Source organism: Lissotriton vulgaris, chromosome 2_1 (genome assembly GCF_964263255.1).
Source record: "Lissotriton vulgaris chromosome 2_1, aLisVul1.2, whole genome shotgun sequence".
NCBI lineage: Eukaryota > Metazoa > Chordata > Amphibia > Caudata > Salamandridae > Lissotriton > Lissotriton vulgaris.
Window position 1 is genome coordinate 904,606,460 of NC_141687.1, and position 21,395 is coordinate 904,627,854.

Sequence of the window (21,395 nt, forward strand, 5' to 3'; positions counted from 1 at the left end):
TAAAGTATGCAGGGGGTGTGTACTGTACCTGTGTGAGGTCGGTAGAGACGTGATGTCCTCTGTACGGTTTCATTTATTGTTAAGTGTGTAAATAACGTTTTTTCTTCAGAAATATAATATATATTTGAACGTTGTACTTTTGTAAAATGAGCAGGGCGCTCTGATCATCGCTATACTCTGTACAGAATGCAGGGAAATAAAGGACACATCAGTTTCACCTGCGTACTGTAAGCAGCAGGTAGTGTGTGTGTTACAGTCGTATTACTGCATGCATTCGGGTGGTTAATTGCCCTTCACTTCTATTACAAAGCATGGAAAAATGAGCACATTACAGTGTAACTTGTACTGAGTGTGCAGGCAGCTGTACTCCTATAATCGAAGGGGGGGGGGTGCATTTCAGGGTCACTAGTGTAAACAGGGCTGTGAGTGTAGGTTCTATTTTTGTTTATGTAAAGTAAGATCGGATACATTGTCTAAAATGACAGTTTTACTTATTCACTGTAATTAGGGAAGAGGCGTGTACATAGTGCAGCTCCCATAAAGAAAGCGGGAATTCGGAGTATTAATGCCAATACTTTGATGTATATCAATGCTTAATTCTCTAAAGTGAGCAGACCTTGTGTGTGCATTAAAGTTCTACTTCTGTAAGCAGGGATGGGATTGGTTCACTGCAGTGCCGCTTGGGTTAAGTCAGGAGGAGTGATGTGCACATTCCGTTTCATTGGTGGAAAGTCAGCAAAGGTAACGAGTTTACTCCTATAAAGGAAGAGGTATATGAAATAATACACAACAGAGGCTAGTGAGTGTACCTTACAGCCTTACTCCTGTAGAGTCAGCAGGGATCTCACATACGACATTACAGTAATGTAGCAATATCCAGATTTATTAGTTATGTAGGAAATATGTGTTTATTGTCGTTTTTACAGCTGTTGTGTAAAATAAACACAAGTCGCCGTGTAAATTGTTCTTGAACGTATGTAATGCACAAGTGCGGAATACAGTACCGTCCATGTATTGTGTCGTCAGCATCGCACCGCTACTTTATATACTACTGAACGTATCACACAACTACCTGCTTTACGCCTGTTGTGATGTTGTATATACACAATTTAGCTGTTTTAAGTGCAAACTGTTAAACATAGTTCCACCAGTTCCTTACATGCGTTTCTGAATATATCTGGTTGCTTTATACAAGTAACACTGGACTGTGCGCAGTGCCATTTATTTAACGATTAAGCTATTGGCAATGTAAATGACAATGCCATTTATTTATGATTTAAAAAAAAAAAGTCATGAACAATGCCAATAGCTCTACCTTTAATAATGCAGAGACCATTGCATTGTAAATGCTTGTTATCAACTTTTCTCCATGGGGTAGAGAAATAAGCACATGCACTTGGAGGTGGCAGGGGTTTGACACAGTAAATGAAACTGAATGGGAAGCCCGAGCTATCACCTCTTTAAAGACTAACACTTACTAAGAATAAAAAATAAACAGAAGAGTTACAAAAATGATTTACATGAAAACCTAGAAGGTATTAGCTCATTATATACCAACAATAAACATTCAAATGTTTCCAACAATGTCTGAACACTAGGTGCTGGATTTTCTATAATATAGGTCCTATGGCCAATGTTATCGTATGAGTCTTCACTAATATGAAGTCTGCAAACTTAAGGACTTTACCACAACACTGGAAAAAAGCGGACAACAGGACAGAGGTGCTATTCAAAAAATACTCTACACCTTGGGTATGTATGCAACTTTCCTTAAGTGATTTCTGGCTCTGGGATCACTAATGAACAACTCAGAGAGCTAGACACAGCTGCTGAGTTAAAAAAATTAATTTTCCGAGCTTCAAATCCAACAACCCATGTAACAACAGTCCCATCATGAAAAAGATGATGGCGTCATTTTAGAGAGTCGCAAATCTATGTGTGCACAATATTCGGCACCAGCAGTCAAATAAGTAGTGTGCAGGAAGCACACAGTTTCAGTTTTCAAGACCACTTAAGGGCCCAACTGGTCTTGCCGCTTTTTCAAAAGAAGCAGATGTAGTAGTGAGCCCACACTCACTGAGAGGTCTCCAGGAGGTAGCAAACTTTAACGGCCATATCTCTAATATGGCGGATTGCAGTCTGGATGTTCCATTAGCCGAGGTTTAACTAAAGCAGGGGACACCTACACTAAACAAAAGGAATAGGATTGCTGATTTCTCGAGCCCACAGATGAGAATGATGACAGAGAGAAAGTGTCCCGAGCATAGACAGGCAGGCTGTCAGTTTCACTACGGACAAAAGCAGCCTACAGTACAGCCATCATCTTGCGCAGCCATGCACGTGGTGGCCAAATGGATCATAAAACTCACTAAATTACAGCGAACATGAACACACACACATGGTAAAATACCAATATACAGGGAAAAGGGAGAACCAAATCAATTCAAAAGTGCTTTATTTGAGTTATTACTCATAAAAGCAAAACATACACAAAATATTGACAATATTAAAATAGGATTAAATTTACAGTCAAACACATACACATTGCACTATTGGATCCTTAAAATACAATCAATTAAAAAAGGAGTCACAGTATTTGCTAAATAATTACAAAGATTAAAAAGAGATTTGATTAATACATTATAAAAACATTTACAATTTAAAAAGCGATAATATCAATTTCATGGGAACAAGTTTTACATACAGAGAATAGTCAATTAACTAGCAGTCTCTGTATAGCTACCAAATTCATTATTAATCTAAAAAGCAATGGAGATAAGTTCATAGAGACAGGTTTTACAGACAGAGAATAGTTAATTAACTAGCAGTCTCTGTCTGATCGCCCATGCCCAGCCAATGTATTTAGATGTGGCTATTAATATCCATGTAAGTGGGCTTGAACATATAATGCGCAGGGCAACAGAACTACAAGTGGTACCGAGGTTCCTACACATAGGTGCTAACCAGGCGCGTCTTGGGGCACAATATGCTTTACAAGAGAACAAAAAATGACCTAGAGTTTCCTTCCCCGTTCTACAGGCTGGGCAAATGTCACACCCCCCTGAGCCCCATTTGGCTGTCAATGATCTTATGGGGAGGGCTTCAGCTCTGAATTGGAATAGGAGCTTCCTGTCACCCGGCTTTGTGATGATATCCCAGTACGGCTCCAGAGCCGGGTACAGTTTTACCTCCAGGAAACCCGCGGACATGGACCCATTACTGGAATTACACAAACTCTTGCTAGCAACGTGTTCCCAAAATATATTTTTTAGGGCAGACTTGGTGGGGAATGACGCACCTGCTGGATCAAGCCATATAGGACTTAACCCAAGCTCGAACAATATTGCCTTTAGTGAATGGAGTCAACCAATTTTATGAAAACAGTCCGCCTTTATGACATCAATAAAACCTTCGGCATAATGCGCAAGCTCGGGAGTAGTCCAGAGTCTTCGCCAATATAAGATTGGTCGTAGTCTGGCTAGGTCCTTGATTTGTTTCCTACCAAGCTCATATCTTAAAGGCAGGAGTGGAGTACTTTTTGGGGTGCCCGTGAGTAGCCTTAAAAATGTGTTCTCTGACCCTTGTAGAGAGTTCAAATTTTCAAAGCCCCACATCTCCGCACCATAAAGTGCGGACCCTATAGGCTTTGCTTCATAAACCAGCAAAGCTGGCTTAACAGGTTTGGTCAAAGACTTCCTATGTTCTGAATTAATGGCACTCGATAATTGCTTATGTCGCAGGGTAGCAATATTTATATGCTGGCTCCACCTATTATTGTTTGCAATGAGAATTCCCAAGTATGTGAAGGAGTTTACCACCTCAAGAGGCCGCCCACTCATAACAATTTTAGACTTAAAGCTACGGTGTGGTTTAAAGGTCATGAGTTTAGTTTTAGTGGCGTTCACCTCCAATCCATGTTCCCCACAGAAATTCTCAAAAATGGACAGAGCATGCTGCAAACCACTAGGGGTTTTAGACAGAATAAGCGTATCGTCCGCAAACATTAGTATAGGGATTTTTAGCCCTGAAAGAGATGGAGCATCAACTGAAGCTGTTACCATGCGGGGGACAACACCATTTATGTACAAAGTGAACAAGGTTGGAGCCATTGAACACCCTTGTCGAACCCCTCTTTCTACTGGAAATTCATCTGTGACCATATCATGGCCACCACACTGTATTTTAGCAAAGGTAAACTTGTGCAATCGCATTACCAAGGTCAATAATTCCTCAGGGACCCCCAGACTCTGTAAAACTTGCCACAATTTTGCCTGTGGCACCAGGTCGAAGGCAGCCCTCAAATCGACAAATGCCGCATATAGGCTGCCTCTTCCCAGCACCACAGTCTTCCATTTAAGCAATTGGAAGCAGAATACTTGGTCCACCGTGCTTGTTGCCCTTCGAAATCCTGCTTGGTAGGGTGATAGGATATTATTGTCCTCTGCCCAGTCTAGGAGCCTGTTTACAACAACCCAGCCAATTATTTTTTGTACAGTGTCAATAAGGCTTATTGGCCTGTAATTACCCGGCTGTGCACGGTCTCCCTCTAATCACAGCATTTATAGCAGTCATAATCTCTTTGTCATTAAAAAGATTACTGTGAGAAAAGGACATAATAATACTCTCCTCATCTGTAATCTGAGTATTAAGAGCATACTGTGAGCTAAAAAAATTCTACCCAAGCCTCCTGAGGTATGTTGTTATTAGGGGGTTCCTCTACACTCTCACTGCCCCATTTAACAATATTCAAAACCGTTCTTGAATCCCTTCTGTCACTGGCTTTTTTCAATTTACACCAATGAAGCTCATCCCAGGCTCTTTTAGCTTTCGCTATGCAGGGTTTATAACTCTTTCTGGCTTGACGAGTAGTATCGGCCACCCTCTTTTTGATTGCCTGACCCAGAGCCAGTCGTGCAGCCCTACATTCGGCATTATACCATTTTGCATCTTCACTAGCTCTAGACCCATTTCGCCTAACGGGTTTCAGAAAGTGTTTTTTCATCTTGGCGAAAAGGGTTTCATGGATATTAACCACTTCCTCCATGCCAGAGGGAGAGACACTGATAGTTTCCAAAGCGGCTATAGCTTTGTCAGTTTCATAATTGATATTATCAATAGCCTGTTGATTGGTCACTACGCTTGCCCATTTAAGCCTACGCATATTATTTTCTGGGATGACCAAAGGTGGAACAAGAGCATTCAGGGGAGCAAAATTTGTCCCAGCGGGCCACCATTTGTGCTCCACACATAAGGGTTTGTGATCGCTCTCGGGTCTCACGGCGACCTCCATATCACAGACAAATGACCACAGCGATAAGCTGCAGATAACATAATCTATCCTGCTTTTGTGTCTTCCATTGTCAAAGGTCATAGAGCCTTTTCTGTCCAAAGCTGTACGTCCATTCAATGCTCTTAGACCTTTTTCTAGGCACATTGCATTCAGATCTAAAATGTCCTCAGTCCAACGTGTGACTGGCTTCAGATCTAATGCAGGAATACCCCAGTGGGAGTCCTCTTCTGCTCCAATGGAGGCCTCACACATGACCAGAGGCTCAAAAGTCCGATTGAAATCGCCTGCTATTACAACATTATTATCAGGGGAAAATTTGTCAAGAAGATTACCTAATGCAATTAAAACATCAGATCTGCCACCCTTTGCACTCCTAGCATATATGTTGTATATATCAAGTGACCCTGATACATCACTAGTTACCCTAATCAATTGAATGTCATTATGACTAGTCTCTATATTTTTGATGGAAAGTTGAAGGGTCTGACGAACCCAAATTGTAAGACCCCCCATCGGTCTCCCTTTTGGGCCCTTTGTTGCTGGTACTGAAAAATGTAGATAACCTAGCATAAATACAGGTTCACATGCCCAAGTCTCTTAAAAAAAACATACATCATATGAGTTAACAAAGCCAAGCCAGTCCCCACAATCTAGTTTGGAACATAGCCCAGCCAAATTCCAAGAGATTAAATTCCCTACTCCAGTCGGACAGTCAAGTTGCACTTCAGGAGTTACAATCAAAGAACAGGACACTCCTGCTACTGATACTGCTGAACTTATCTGTGCTACAGTGCTTGAAGCATCCGATTGAACAACCTCATTGCCATTATGGGCAGGCAGGGAGCACAATCTCTGATCTTTTATAACTGATGGTAATAAATTTTTACTCCCGGGGAGTCAATCACAGTCATTCAAATTGGAGAGGGCTGAGAACCTATTCTCAAGATTTAGTCCCCACTCAGTGGGTTTAGCAACACTCCTCCCCTTGGCTGAAACCACATTTCATTTTGTTCTTAGTGTACCCAGATTAGGACCCCCCCCCCCCCTTTGCGATAGTAAAAGAAGTCTAAGGTAAGTGGGATGATGTCGGTGGATCTTCGCTGTGGAGGCAAAAGGTTGGGCAAGATGTTGGTTAATACCTCAGGATCTGAAAAATTCAAAAACAACACAATCGCCCCTAAATCTTTTTGGACTGCTTCCAATCCACTCCACCCTCCTGGCCATAACTAATTCCTCTGCCAGTTGTTGCTTACCCCAGGGGGTTATCACCATATTATTGGTTAGCCAGTGTAAGGCTTTGGACAACAGTGATGAAGTAGTTTCATCCTGTCCTGGAGCCAATGTAGGGACATTAGCTACAACAAGGACTAGGGGAGAAGCCTCAACTATGAGCTCGACCGAGCCTTTCACAGGTTCCGGGGTAGTAAGTACAACTGGAGGAACGACTACCTCTTGCTCGCCATCCACGGCAACTACCTGTGGAGCCACAGGATGATTGGACAAGGGGAATGCTCCCCCACCACCCTCAGATCTAGATGTTCCATTCTTTAACTCAACCCTGTTAACGACTTCTGTAGGCAATTTTTCTACTTCCTCCAAAATTTTACTCAAAAGGCCCCCTAATCGGTTAACCTTGTTAGTGAGCTTATCTATCCTACCTACCAACGGCTTTACGACTCCCTTAATCTAGGTATCTATCAGGGCCAACAACTTCTTAAATTGCTCGTTGGTTAGAGACATACAGACTTCGTCATTTGACCCTTCTTCCTCCACCACAATGTTACTAGGTGGAGAGGCAGGCTTCTTTCGACTTGAACAAAGCCCTCCACGCTTTGGCTGGCCCTTTCTTACTCCTCTAGTGGTGCGCGGCGCAGGCACTGGGGTAGGGGCTTTTTCCTCATGTGGATGTAGATAAGCCTCATCCTCACTAATACTAACTTCCAGTGCACAGTTTGTCTGGTCCAAGATAGCATTGTGATCAAAATCAGGTATTACAACAGGACAATTACTATTAACTGGGTCAGGGGATAGAGCTGGGTCAGGTGCCAAAGAAATAGATGTAGGTGATTTAGGAGATAGACCCAACCCAAGTGAGGATCTCCTCTCACTATTAATTTTAGCAACTACCTGTACTAGATAGTTGTCCATGGTATTTTTTGCCGGGCATAGCTTTTTACTAAGCATAGTACACCAATACTAGAAACACAGTATAGATACGATTGGAACGTGTACTTCAGACCCTCAAAGAACTTAGCCACAATGCATACAAAGTCTGTGCCAAATAATGTCCTGGTTCGGCCTCGAGCAATGGGATGGTCTCACCTTAGAGTTACGAGCAGAGTAACTGGCCCAGCCCAGTCTCTGCCTGTCTCAGACTGTCTTAGACTGTCCGGGCTTAGTCCGGGCTTAGTCCGGGCTTAGTCCGGGCTTAGTCCGGGCTTAGTCCGGGCTTAGTCCGGGCTTTGTCCGGGCTTTGTCCGGGCTTTGTCCGGGCTTTGTCCGGGCTTTGTCCGGGCTTTGTCCGGGCTTTGTCCGGCACGTTCCGCGCGCGTCCTCGCGGGACGAGGTACCTGCCGGTGATTTATGCGCCTACTGGCGCGCAACTTCCTGGCGTCGTCGCTGACCCCCTAGGGATGCTGGGGGATGTAGTCCGGCCGGCGGAGCCAAGCCTGGCCGGTCGGTTTCAGCAAAGTTTCAGGCGGAGCCAAGCCCGGCCGCTATGCTGCGAGGTGAGGAGCCTTCAAGACAAGCAGCATGCCTCTTCCTGGAGTGAACACCAGAAACAACGAGCCACCAGCGCTGCATCCGGCAGGCTCTCCAGTCCGCTCTGTTCTCTGCACGTGGTGGCCAAATGGACCATAAAACTCACTAAATTACAGCGAACATGAACACACACGCATGGCAAAATACCAATATACAGGGAAAAGGGAGAACCATACCAGTCCAAGTAATACATCACACTGCTGCCAACGCCACCAGTCCCCCCCATAACTGGTGAGAAGGGGGCTTGTACATTCAGTTTAAGGGTTCAAATGGGGTGAATTTTCTGTCGACAAAACAGGGGGCAACTTATAATCATCCACAGCCAAAGGGCAGAGAATTACCAGTCAAATCGCAGACTGTCAAGCTCAGTGGATAAACTCATATGGCAAAGCCAAGAAGAGTGCAGGTATCACAGCTTCTTAAATCAAATAATAGAAATGCTGTCCCAACCACATGTGCGGCATAGAACAGACTACTGTGGAGTCACTACAAGTCAGAAGTTACTTTTGGTCACTTGACTGGTAACATCTCTAGAAAGGCAGTCTGCATTTTCATGAGATGCCCCTGTCTCAGCAAGCATTGCGAGGTCCAGCCCTTGCAGACAAATAGACTACAGAAGAAGCTTGGGGTTTTCACTCTTCATTTCTATGCACATGTGAGGGACTAATGGGTTGTCTGGTCCACAAACTTGGTTCAACATGAGTAAGGCCAAAAGGTTCAAACAATGGATTACCACAGCTTATCAATCCCAGACAAGTACTCTCTCGGCACAGACCTGCAATTGATGAAGGACACCAAATGCTCCTTGTCCTATTAAATGAATTATGCAATGGCAGATCTAAATCCCATGACCGAAGCATCAGACTGGCCTGGACACAAAGACAGCCTCTCTAAAGAAATCACAGGACTTCTCACACTCGACCAACTGAATTTATTCAGCGACCTTTTATTATGAGATCTGCCCATGACAGGGTGACAGTTGCTGGGGTGGAAGGGCTGAACAACTACGGTCCTACAGTAGGCTAAAGATATGTAGTATCCAGTGAGACCTAGTAAATGTCTCAACAGGTTCTAGGTTGAAGGGAACCTCAATTCAGCACAATATGGGCTTTTGATCTCAGATGTTGGGGGTACTAAGCAGAAAACAGACCACTCACCAATTTGGTACGTTTTGCCCTCTACAGTACAGTTAACATCCCACGTAGTACTGTTTCCATCTGTTAGAGACTCATGTGTGATCTAAGTACCATACAAACAATGCCTCTAAACAAGACACAACACTGTTCACCCGACTCTGCAATGTGACTGGGGCATAATGCAAATTAATAACGCTAAGGTCTTAAGAATGCAGTTTTCCCCTTGGCCACAGGAGCTGCTCCCAAATAATCGATGAGTTTGATAGAGGACAGCAAAGGCAAGCATCCATAGTTGCTTTTGCAGTGCATTTCACATCAGTTTGACCTTTTCAAAAAAATGCAAAGGCCCTGCACATGACACTCTTTTTAATATGTGGGAAACCTCAGGTTTGCCCTTCGAACCCTTTCACAACAAAGCCAGGGGACCATGAATGTCGTATCATAAAGACGTTCAAGGCGGTAGAAACAATTTACCATTTCATCAAAACTAGTCTAAAAAGGCTCATCCTGCTTTTCAATATTGTATCTAAATTTATATAAAAGTATATGTTATTTTTAAGAACCAGTGTAGGACTTTATTTGGTGTGTGTCTCATTTACAGCCGGTGTGTGTGTGTGTGTATAAATGCTTTAGCACTACCCTCTGATATGCCTGTGTGCCCACACTACTGTAAAAGAGAGCATTTGGAGTGTCATGTGTGTCTCGGTAATTCATTTGGGTGTTGCCTGGACACACTGCATAGTGTACCTCGATATGGTGCACCATACATAGAGGCAGCTTCCTAAAAAATACCCCAAAAAGTTCTCTGCTTTCTAGAGGGTAAAGGCTAAGCAGGCAAGAGGTTAAAACTGGGAGCATACAGACAACATGCAAAGGGCTGTTGACAACACATGGACTCACGTGGCAGCTGTAAATAACGTACGAGTGTGACCCATCTATGCTACAGCCTCGCTAAAGTCACTTTACCAAGTTACTTAGTCTAGCAAAGAGACCACCTGTAAAGACCTTTACATTAATCTCTTAACTGTACCAGGCTCTATCATGCCCCACTCACCGTGCTCTTCTTAATCATCATTTCCTTGGTCATTACGTCGCTCAGCCGTTCCCGCTCCTCATGGTAGCGCCGCTGTTGTTCCAGGATGGTCTCCATCACGTAACCCGGAGAATGTAGCCCGAAACCAAACCGTCCGAGTCCACAGTTCCCCGGAAGCGGCCGGTCGCTAAGGTCCGTCCACCGTAATGGTCCGCCGGAAGCCGACGTTTCAATCTGTCCGAGCTGCGTACACCTCAAAACTCCAGCCTCGCTGTGGGGTGGTAAACACAGAAAAAGGACAAATCAGTCGGCGGAAAGGGAGAGCATCTGAAATAGCTTCTCAAACATGTCGACCATCGTTACGTGTACCGACTTTCGTTTCATTAAAAGTCTCACGGATGAATAATTCAGTAAAACTGTAGAACATTTGGAAACATTACATCTATCATGTAGTCCACGAGATAATTGTATGCTGTATGCTCACAGAATATGAAAATGCAATGGTATTTGTCGCGTGTGCGCATAATTGATAAATTGCGAAGGCATAGTGATTATTTGACACTTGTATTCGAAGAGATGTGAGAATGTGTTTGAATTTACATGTTGTCATTCGAAAGTGTCGGTTTTATGCGACAACGTACAAATAAACCTCCTCATATGAAGCAGCAACTTCGATTTTTCGAGCGTTGCACAAAAGACGCCCTCGGACTAAATACGTCAAAGTTCTTTTGTTGATGAAGTTTTATTAAGCGCGAACTAAACCCAAAGGTAGCAGAGCACTTTACACGAGCACCAGTTGCATTACAGACAGACACATTCATTTTTAGACACAGGCAGATTAAGTGATTTGCACACAACAAACTCATAGGCTGTTTGAGCCTTCCTCCAGACTCGAAGCAGGTTTCCCAGCTTCAAAGTCAGTCGCCCTAATTCTCTGTCAGCACAGAAGGCTCCGATTATGCTATTCTCATTTCTTTAATAGGAAATGCTCAGCAGCCAATAAACAATAAACAAAACTACAGTACCCATGACCACCAGGGTAACAGCCATAGAGTACACAGTATAAAAGGTCATAACAATAGTCTTTCTTCCTCTTTCTTTGCTGCTCCGCAGCCAGTTAAGTGCTTATTTGTTTCTTACCTGTTTTTGCTTGCAATTACTGCATTGTTGTGCTTTGTTATTGCTCTATGCTTAGCGCTTCCTCCGCGCTTTTCAGGGCGTCTCCATAGCGCATTTCGTGCACTTCTGTTTCTCTTGTCGGCTTCACTTGCCGTTTTCGTTTTTTCCTGCCGCTTTTGTGGCGGGTTGCGGGGAGCGTGTGTGCACCTCCCGTGAGGCCGGGCGCTTGCTGCCTGTGTCCCTGACTTTGTGAAGCGGGAGTAGAGGGATTTCAGAGGCTCGCGCTGGGTGCGCAAGCTCTTCTGTGCTTTCCCCAGGTGCGGCTGGTAACGCGCATGCGCGGCAGCTATTTCCGGCTCATTTCCGTGTTTACACGGGGCCGGTTGAGTGAAAGTCGTCTTGAACGTCAACGCCCACAGCCTCTGAGGAATTTAACCCAGTGTGGGACGCTTTTTGCTCCCTGAGTGCATTAGGCTGTAATATTTGCATAGGCTTTGCCTAGAGTGTGGTTTTTACAGTTGACAACAAGCCCTCCCTCCACTTTTGAATTTCTTGTTGTGCAGGTTTGGCCTGTGCTGTTGGCTTGCTGTGGGGTTCTAGACACTCCCCCTGCATTGTGCCTTTGGCATTCTTATATTGATATAGTCATCTTGTGGGCATTATTTTACACGCTGTGTAACATGGAAGAATACTATGAAGATGATGACTACTATTATGGGGAGGATGATTCTGGCTCGTTGGAGCAAGATTTGGTCGAGGCATTAGACTAGGGAGTGCAGCACTCCGTGAATAATATTTAACAACAAGGGGTGGTGATGGACAGAGTCTCTGAATTAAGCAGAATACTCTCACCCAGTCAAGAGATCAGGGCTAGATCCAACACCGTTTTTTTAGCTCTCAGCACCATCCCAGCTCAGAACCTGGCTATATGCAAATTAGTCTGTTCCTGTCCCAGTGCATGATGGGAACAGGGCAAACCAAACTACCAAGCCAATTCTTACACTGGGAAGGAAACAAGCTTCCGGGGACCGGTTTCTGGCATTTCAGCCATCGTCGGCCCAGCTTGCTTGAATCCTGATGGTGCAATGAGCAAGGGACTCACATCTGAGTATACCCTTCCACGCTTAGGGTGGACAAAATATTTAACAACAAGGGGTGGTGATGGACAGAGTCTCTGAATTAAGCAGAATACTCTCACCCAGTCAAGAGATCAGGGCTAGATCCAACACCTTTTTTTTAGCTCACTGCACCATCCCTGCTCAGAACCTGGCTATATGCAAATTAGTCTGTTCCTGTCCCAGTGCATGATGGGAACAGGGCAAACCAAACTACCAAGCCAATTCTTACACTGGGAAGGAAACAAGCTTCCGGGGACCGGTTTCTGGCATTTCAGACGTCGTCGGCCCGGCTTGCTTGAATCCTGATTTTCTGAGTCGCACTCCGTGAATAAGGCACTTGTGCGTGCCATCAATCCCCTGAAGCGCCATTTAAATCAATATGCGCAGCAACAAGGTTGGTTGCCTGCTTCCCGTAAGCCCTCAAAGTCTCCTATAAATCCCCATAGGTCTGATTTTCAGAAGTTGGCTAAGAGCTTGGTGGCAGACAAGTCCAAGTCCACTGTGAGTGCGTCGGCGTCCGCTCCTCCACCTACTGATACCAACGACACTCACTCCTCTACTTCTTCGGATCATGAGGATGCTTCACCTAGGAAGAAGGTGTGCAAGGAGCATTTTGTTGATGCCCCCACGCATCCTCCAGTCCTGACTTTTGATCCTTCGGATATTGTTCACCCCCACTCATCTTCCTGGCTGCCTTCCCCTGCTGTCGCTGAGTATGTCTAGACGCACATACGTCAGCCTTTTGACAAGGATGTTAGGGCCAGGCTTCGTTCAGAATGCCCTAGGCCGGATCTTGCAGTCCATCTAGCTGAGACACCTAAAGTTGACCCCACGATGGACACCTATCTTAAGAAATACGCCAGAAGGGTCTAGACAGGACTAGGCGTTCCTGTCAAGACAAGTTGCTTGATTTATTCGGTCCTCTCACCAAAATCCTGGATCTTGGGTTCTTGGAAAAGGAGTCTTCGGCTCTCGTGGATCCTGATGAACTTATTGAGTGGGCGCAGAGGGCCATTTGCCAGTTGGGTAATGCCAACTGTGCAATTTCATGCGAGAGACGCCTTTCCATCCTTCTAAAACTTGATCCGAAGTTGGCTGAGCTCTCTACCTCGGAATCTGGTCCTGCGGCGCAAGGTCTGCTGTTTGGCCAACCCTTTTTAAAGGAACTAACAAAGTTTGTTGCCGCCTTCAGTGGTTTGGACAAAGCTCAAGCTTCACTGCGGCGAGCTATGCGTCCGGTTTTCGCGAAGGCCGGCCGACATAGAGGACGCTCGTTCGGCCGTGGTTCTCAGCAACAGTCCCATAGAGGGTACCAATCTCAGAGAGGAGGAGGCCATGACTCCGGTTATAACACCAGATCCAATTTCTACCCCTCTCGCAAGGGGAGAGGCCAGTACAAAAAAGGACGTTCCGGAGGACCTCAAGGTGGTTACCAGGATTCCAACACTTCAGGTGAGCCTGATTCCTGCTTGCGATGTGGTTTTGGGGGGCAGGATACTATTTTTTCTCCACAACTGGTGTATGATCTCCAGCGCTGCCTGGGTGCTGGAAACGGTCCAGGGTTACAAAATAGAGTTTTACCAGCCCCAGCATCAAACCCACCCTCCCAAACCTCTATGTTTTTCCCTTCAGGATCAAGAATTAATTTCTGCGGAAATAGACGTTCTCCTCAAAAAGGGAGCGATACTCCCGACTGTCCGTCATCCCAAGGGGTTCGTCAGCACAGTGTTTCTGGTCGAGAAAAAAGGGGGCGGATCCCTCCTAGTTCTCAATCTGAAGGACATCAACGGAGGGGTCGTTTGCAGACATTTCAAGATGTTGCGAGATCTTCGAGAGGGGGATTGGATGGTTTGTCTCGATCTCAAAGATGCGTATTTGTCGATTCCCGTCTTCGGTCCTCATCGTCGGTTCCTCCAGTTCCTTTGGAAGTGGACATGGTACGAATACCAAGTTCTCCCGTTCAGTCTCTCGTCAGCACCTTGGTGCTTCACGAAACTTCTGAGGCCTGTCGTGGAACATCTACGAGCTCGAGGTGTTCATCTGATTATTTACTTGGATGACATTTTGACTATGGCGGACTGCCGCTCAAACAACTGACTCATCTGGAGTGGTCCATCGTCCTCTTACAATCTCTGGGATTTCTGGTGAACGTTCAGAAATCCGTCTTGAATCCAACGCAAGTGATAGACTTTCTGGGCTTGAAGGTCAATTCGATTTTGTGTCAACTTTTCCTACCCAATCAGAAGATTCGGTATATCAAGAGGGAGTTAACTTCCGTTATTTCCAAACAGACTGTGTCATTGAGATCGTTAGCACGAGTTGTAGGTCTGTTGGCGTCCTCCATTCAAGCGATCTTCCCGGGTCCTCTGCATTACAGGGCAGTGCAGCGTTTGAAGATCCATCATCTCCAGAGAGGCCTCCGATATTCAGATCTGATTCCTCTGTCGGAGGAAGTGAGGTGGGAGATGCAATGGTGGTTGGACCACATGGATGCTTGGAATGGTCGAGCCCTGTTCGGTGCGTCCCCGGAACTAGTGATAGAGTCCGATGCCAGCCTATGGGGTTGGGGAGCCAGATGTGGTCCTGTCTCGACGGGGGGTCGTTGGTCTTCCCAGGAGTTGTCTCTCCACATCAATTGCCTAGAACTCCTGGCAGGATCCTTTGCGATCCAATGTTTCACTTCCCTTCAGTCCAATTGCTGCATACTTCTCCACATGGACAATGTATCGGCAGTCCGCTATGTCAACAAATTGGGCGGAACACGGTCCAGGGTTTTGGCGGAGATTGCCAAAGATTTTTGGCACTATTGTCTGCAACAAAAGATCACTGTTATTGCAGAATATATTCCCGGCCGCAACAATCAGATTGCGGATTGGCATTCGAGGCATCTTCGGGACTTCAGCGACTGGAGGCTTCATCCTCGCGTTTTCCGTTCTCTCCTCTGGATCTGGGGCCGGTGTCAGATCGACCTGTTTGCCTCTCGCCTCAACACCCAGCTCCAGCTGTTCTACAGTTGGAGGCCGGACCCGGAAGCCCTGGCCACGGATGCCTGGCTTACACGAAACGTTATCAATCAGAATTGATTCTGATTACTCCTCTCTGAAGGGCGCAAGCGTAGTTCCCGGTTCTCCTGGAGATGTGTTGTGCAGTGCCACTCCTTCTTCCCCAGAAGTGGAATCTCTTGCTGGATCCTCTCAACGATCCGCATCCCCTGATTCTGTCCGGCAATCTCCAGCTGCTAGCATGGCGAATTTTGGGGATCGCTGGTCGATCCCAGGCTTTTCTCGAGACGCTTCCAAATTCATTAGTGAGACCTGGTCACCCAATACTCACAAACGATACACAAACGATACACAGGATCTTGGAAGCAATGGTGTGACTGGTGTGTTCAACGGAAAGTTGATCCCACTTCAGGGGATGTCTCCTTGATCATTAATTTTCTGGCTTCTCTTGCTTCCTCCGGTTTGGCTTATAGGACTGTAACAATTTTTGTTCTGCCATTTCAGCGGGACATATACATATTGCTGGTAAACCTGCGGGTGAGCACCCTTTGATTGCCAAGTTGCTTAAGGGTATCCGTCTGGCGAAACCACTGTGTCCTAAGTACGTCTCTTTATGGGATGTTTCCATTGTCCTACGATTTCTAGAGGCTTGGCCTCCTAATTCTTCGTTATCCGGTAAACAACTGTCGGCAAAATTGTTGTTATGCCTTGTTTCTTGCAAACGGGTGTCGGACGTTCGAGCTTTGGACTTGGCAGGTCACAGCTTTACGCCCGAAGGCGTTACGTTTCTCCTTTCCAGATGTACCAAAACTAATACTACTTCTATTACTTATCCTTCCTTTCCTACTCATCCCAACCTTTGTGTTGTTCAGTGTGTCAAGGATTATGTAGTAAGTACTGCTCCTTTACGTTCAGATATGCATGGTCAATTGTTGATTGCTTTGCAGAAACCTTTTCGCCCCGTTACCCCAGCTACCTTGGCTCGTTGGGTACGATGGCTCATGTCGGAAGCTGGCATTGATGTTTCTGTTTTTGGTGCTCATTCATCACGTGGGGCGATGGCTTCCAAAGCATTCTCCATGGGTGTCACTCTTTTTGACATTATGAAGGCAGCAGATTGGTCTTCTGATTCTGTTTTCAAAACATTTTATTATAAACCGATTGATCATATTGCTTCTGTAGTGGTGGATCAGCTTTAAACAAGCATAATCGGAGCCTCCTGTCCTGACATAGAATTCAAAATTTGCAAACATACGTGACAAGAATTTTCAATTCTATTAAGGACAAGGAGGCGAGGATTATCCAACCCGTTATTATTGTTTCTGCATTGATATATTGCTATTGTGCTCATTGTTGATTACAGATTTCTTCAAATCCCTTGTTTTTTCTCCCCCCCCCTTACTTGGATTACTTTTTTCTGCACTGAATGTGTATTACGGCTAAATATCTCTTTTCAGGTTCTGACCCGAAGTAGACGTTTTTCCTGTACCAGCTGCCTTAGTTTACCTTTCATGGATTTTGGATCCAGTGTTCTTCGGTTGCCTACATCCTGTTCATTTGGACATCTGTGGCGCTCGTTATCTCCGTTCCTGATGGTCTAGGTTTTGGATTTCCTGTTTTGACCTGAACTGTTTCCTCAACAAAGAAAGAGGAAGAAAGACTATTGTTATGACCTTTTATACTGTGTACTCTATGGTTGTTACCCTGGTGGTCATGGGTACTGTAGTTTTTTATTGTTTATTGGCTGCTGAGCATTTCCTATTAAAGAAATGAGAATAGCATAATCCTCGCCTCCTTGTCCTTAATAGAATTGAAAATTCTTGTCACGTATGTTTGCAAATTTTGAATCCTTGACTCATGGTCACAGGTTCAAATCCCAGCGGTTCCACTGATGGAGCAAGGTGGAAAACAAATATTTTTGTATACCCCTTGTAAAAATTAACTCTCCTTAACAGTAAGAAGTACTAAATGTGTGGTTTTAAAATTAACCAACATAGAATAAAGTGCATACATAAATACAAGTGGGATACTAATTTGCATGGTTTTGCAAAAGCATAATTTACTAATTTATCATATATTGTGCCTTAAGCGTACGCATATGTTATAAACTAAAAAAGAAATGCATGAATGTGCTTCTGTCTGTTTACTTGTGGCATAAATCATGAAGATTGGTAAGTTAAAACACACATTTGTGTAGCTTAAAGCTAGGTAAATACTAACCGGGATATCATTAGAAGGAGGGAGGTAAACAGAAAGGGCTTTATTTCGTAAATGTACACCTATTTGTGTTTGTTTTCGTAATAGTTCCTAAATTGAGGCCTATGCGAGTAAAAGAAAGATGGATGCTGACTGAAATTCCGAAATGGCGACAGAAGTGCGCAGGCGATGTGAGCTGCCTGTAACTGAGCAGCATGCGTCAAGGACAGCGTGGCCATATTGTGGGGCTTAAGCCAAAAAGCTTGTGAAGTCAGCGTTTGGTCCGTGAGAACGTTTTGACAAATATCAATTTAAAGGACACTTTGAAGGAAGTAGAACATTTGGACAAAGACATCCCAGTTGCGGCAATGTGATGATGACTATGCAAAAAATGATAATGAAAGGCGATGAGGTGATTGTCATCCGACTCCAAATTGACCAATCACAGACAAATTAGAACTTGAGGGTTACGAATTTAGATAGATAAGTTAGTGAAAAGGGGTATAAAAGAGGACATTTGGGACATTTAAAAAAAACTTGCCTTTTTGGCTTGATCTTTGCACCCTGAGATGCTGTTGGTCTGCACAATTTTTCCTATGGTGCTGGGACTTTGACATTTTTCTCGACTTTAACTTTTGAACGGGTGCGTGTGAAGTCCAGAGAGGGAGATAGAAAGACAGAGAGGTTTCGTTTGGGACTATTTCATTCTACCCTGATGTCTTCGTTTCTACATTTGGGTGATATGTCACAATCTTATTTCTTTCAAACTCTCATGCTAGTAAATGAATGTTATTGAAATATAATGTTTCTTTCAGGATTTATTGCATAACTGAATTGTTCCTTTTAATAAAACAAAGTGATTACGCTAGGTGATTAAAATTGTCTAAAATAAAAATTAGATAAATGGAGAATTAAGCTGGACTTGATATCCTTTTTAGTCAACTTTTACTAGCAGATCAAAATAATCAATTTAATAGTAGGGTGTCTTTATCATTCTTAGTTTAAAGAAGAAACCATGGTACACAGAAATAAACTGCAGTTGTAAATAATGTATACAATTTAGTTTAGGCACTCCACTATAGCACCGCGACTCCCTTTTGAACCTATACTGAATCCTCGGAGCAGAATAATTGTGTGTATGAATGGAAGATTAGAATGATGGGCCCAGTTGTAAGAATTAGCAAGTAGCTCCGTGGGTTTAAAGGTGATGGTTTTATGAAGAATTTTTGGAGCCGCGCTGCACCAGTAATACTTGGTAGCAGAGCATTGGTTGCTATAGGTTGACTAGAATATATGATGTGTAGAGTAGGATATATAGAATTGTGATGTACAGAATTTTTGGACTAACATCTGTTGAGTTCGTATTACATTATATGTAGTCTTGAAAAGGCTTCTGGAAAGTGTGGGAGGCTGGTCACTCTGTCTGCAGGCAGAGGAAGTGTGGCAAGTAAAGTCGCACATCACATAGTCTGTTTCAAAGTAGTGACATTGTCGTATGTTACAAGTTAGGGGCCCTTACGTGTAAAAGTGGTGAATGTATAACGAGGGCAACCTGTGAAATCTTGGGTCTGAGCACAGGGATTATTAAGAATACTGCATAAAACTCTACCCGGAGAGAGAAATAAAGTTTAACCTAAGCTTGAAAGAAGGGTAAGGTAGAGGGAAGTGCTACTTTATCGACATAAGTAAAAATTCTGTGGTAGAGAAGAGGTAAGAGCTGTCTGGTTTTAGCAAAACAGACTAATGGAGTTGTTTTATGTAGTTACTAACTGGTTTTGCTGTATAAAAGTGTAAATACAGTGTGCCGATAAATTTTGTTAAGGAGGGGTCAGTCAAAGCTGCAGAAGCCGGAGCAGGGCTGACGTCAAAAGTGTTGTGCTGGGATTGGTCTGCGTGACTAAGACCGAGTAAGGGCTGATTGGTGCACTAGCGAAAGCAGCGAAATAATTGGTTGAGCACTAGTGAAACGTATCTTGTTCTAATTGGTGCAATAGTGTGAACTGCCCTGCGATAGGCGGGTGTAACGAAGCAGTTTACGGAAAAGTGCGTGATCTTTTGAAAGACAGGAGGAATAGTAACGAAATTGAGTTTTATTACGGAATGGAGAAAGAGAAACCTTCATGGTTCCAAAAATTGAAAAATTCATTAAAAAAAGACAAAATAGTTGAAACTAGAGAGGGAAAAATAATTCCTCCGCCGAAAACGCTAGCATCATACATGATGACAAAATATGGCTATCATACATGTATATGGTTAGAGAATTGGGCAAGATATACCAGAAATGATGGTGCGTTAGCTTTCCCAGAAGAAGGATCTTTCAGTCTTGCGATATTAAGAAATCTGAGAGCTAAAATGATGAAACTTGAACCGCGACCTAGACCAACACAGTTTGAAGCTTTGGCTGAGTGGGAAGATGAAATGCATGATCTAGAGAAAGAGAGGTTCGGAGATTATCTAGGACCAAGGAATAGAGGTTGTAGATTTTGGAGAGAAACACATGAGACTAGAATGCGAAGATGGAGAGATGCTAACATGTGTGATGGAATGTATCCGGTTAGACTGCTAGATAAGAAAAAAGGGCGGAAATGTACAGAAAGGAGGAATACTATAGAAACAGGGAAAAGGAGTTATGAAGATTGTGGGTCTGAGGATGCAGTATTGGAAGAGATTCTAAATAGAAGACCACCGCCCTACCAAGCAAATTCTATGGGTACAACTCCAAGTGCACCACAGCTAGAGGATAGATTATCGGAAACTCCGAAACGATTCTCAAATTTCAGAGATCTCCCTGAGAGAGTAGAAATGAGATATGAACCAGATGTTCCATTAATTGGGACAGAATATACAAGGACACCTAAACAGGGAAATTAAATAGAGTAGAGCAACAAGTGGAAGCACAACAGAGTACTGCTGAATATATATGTTCAACAAATGAATTAGCTGAGAAAATACAGGAGCTTACTGAAAATATAGAAGCTGTAACTGTTTCGGTAACAATAGGCCCAGTAATCCCAGTATTTGAAAAACAGAAAATAAAAGAGCCATCTTTAACTATTCCTTTAAATCAGAGTTTGCAAAAAGTAAAAGAAAAGGTTAATCCAGATTTGTCAGGAATTAAACGCATTAACCAAATTACACCGGCAGATTTGACTTTTAATCAGAGTCTTCCGTATAAATTCCCATCAGGAGCAGAATCAGATTCTGTAACTCCTGAGAAAAGTGTAGAGAAAAACGATTTAACCCGAACTCCAGTAGGACCAACTGAGCAAGAATTAAGTGATTGGATCAAGACCTTAAAATTAAAGGAGACTGAGTCAAAATTGCTAGATCTAGCCTGATTAAAAGTTGATATGGAAGAACTAATAATTGGGACAATTGGTACAGATAGAGTGAAAAATTATCAGGATGATGAGATTACATTTATGTGTAAAAGTATTACATGGAAAACAAAAAGCATGCACGAAAGGTTTGAAAGTTTAGGAAATGAAATGGAGTTGGATTTCACAAAATACAACATTTTGCAGAAACCGCATAGAGTGGATTTTACTGACAAAGATATAGAAAGCATGAATACGGCAGGAAGAATTACTCAAATAAAAGAATTAATTGTATTATTGAGAAAATGGGGAGACATGGATAAATGGAAAATGATTTGAACAAAGAAAAGAGAGGAAAGCAGTGATAAATCCACATTAGCATCCCCAGTAAGAGAAAAGGAAGAAGTGGTAAAATAATTTC

At 43.7% G+C, this 21,395-nt stretch overlaps 1 protein-coding gene across 1 annotated transcript in view; it reads right to left on the reverse strand.

Moving 5' to 3' along the window:
- Positions 1-11,176, reverse strand: part of SF3A3 (splicing factor 3a subunit 3) — a 255,515-nt gene extending 244,339 nt beyond the window's left edge. Inside the window, exon 1 of the mRNA XM_086956436.1 lies at positions 10,244-11,176. Within this exon, the coding sequence (XP_086812562.1) occupies positions 10,244-10,339 (96 nt within the window). The 5' untranslated portion in view covers positions 10,340-11,176. The remainder of the gene's footprint in view (positions 1-10,243) is intronic.
- Between the last annotated feature and the right edge of the window lie 10,219 nt (positions 11,177-21,395).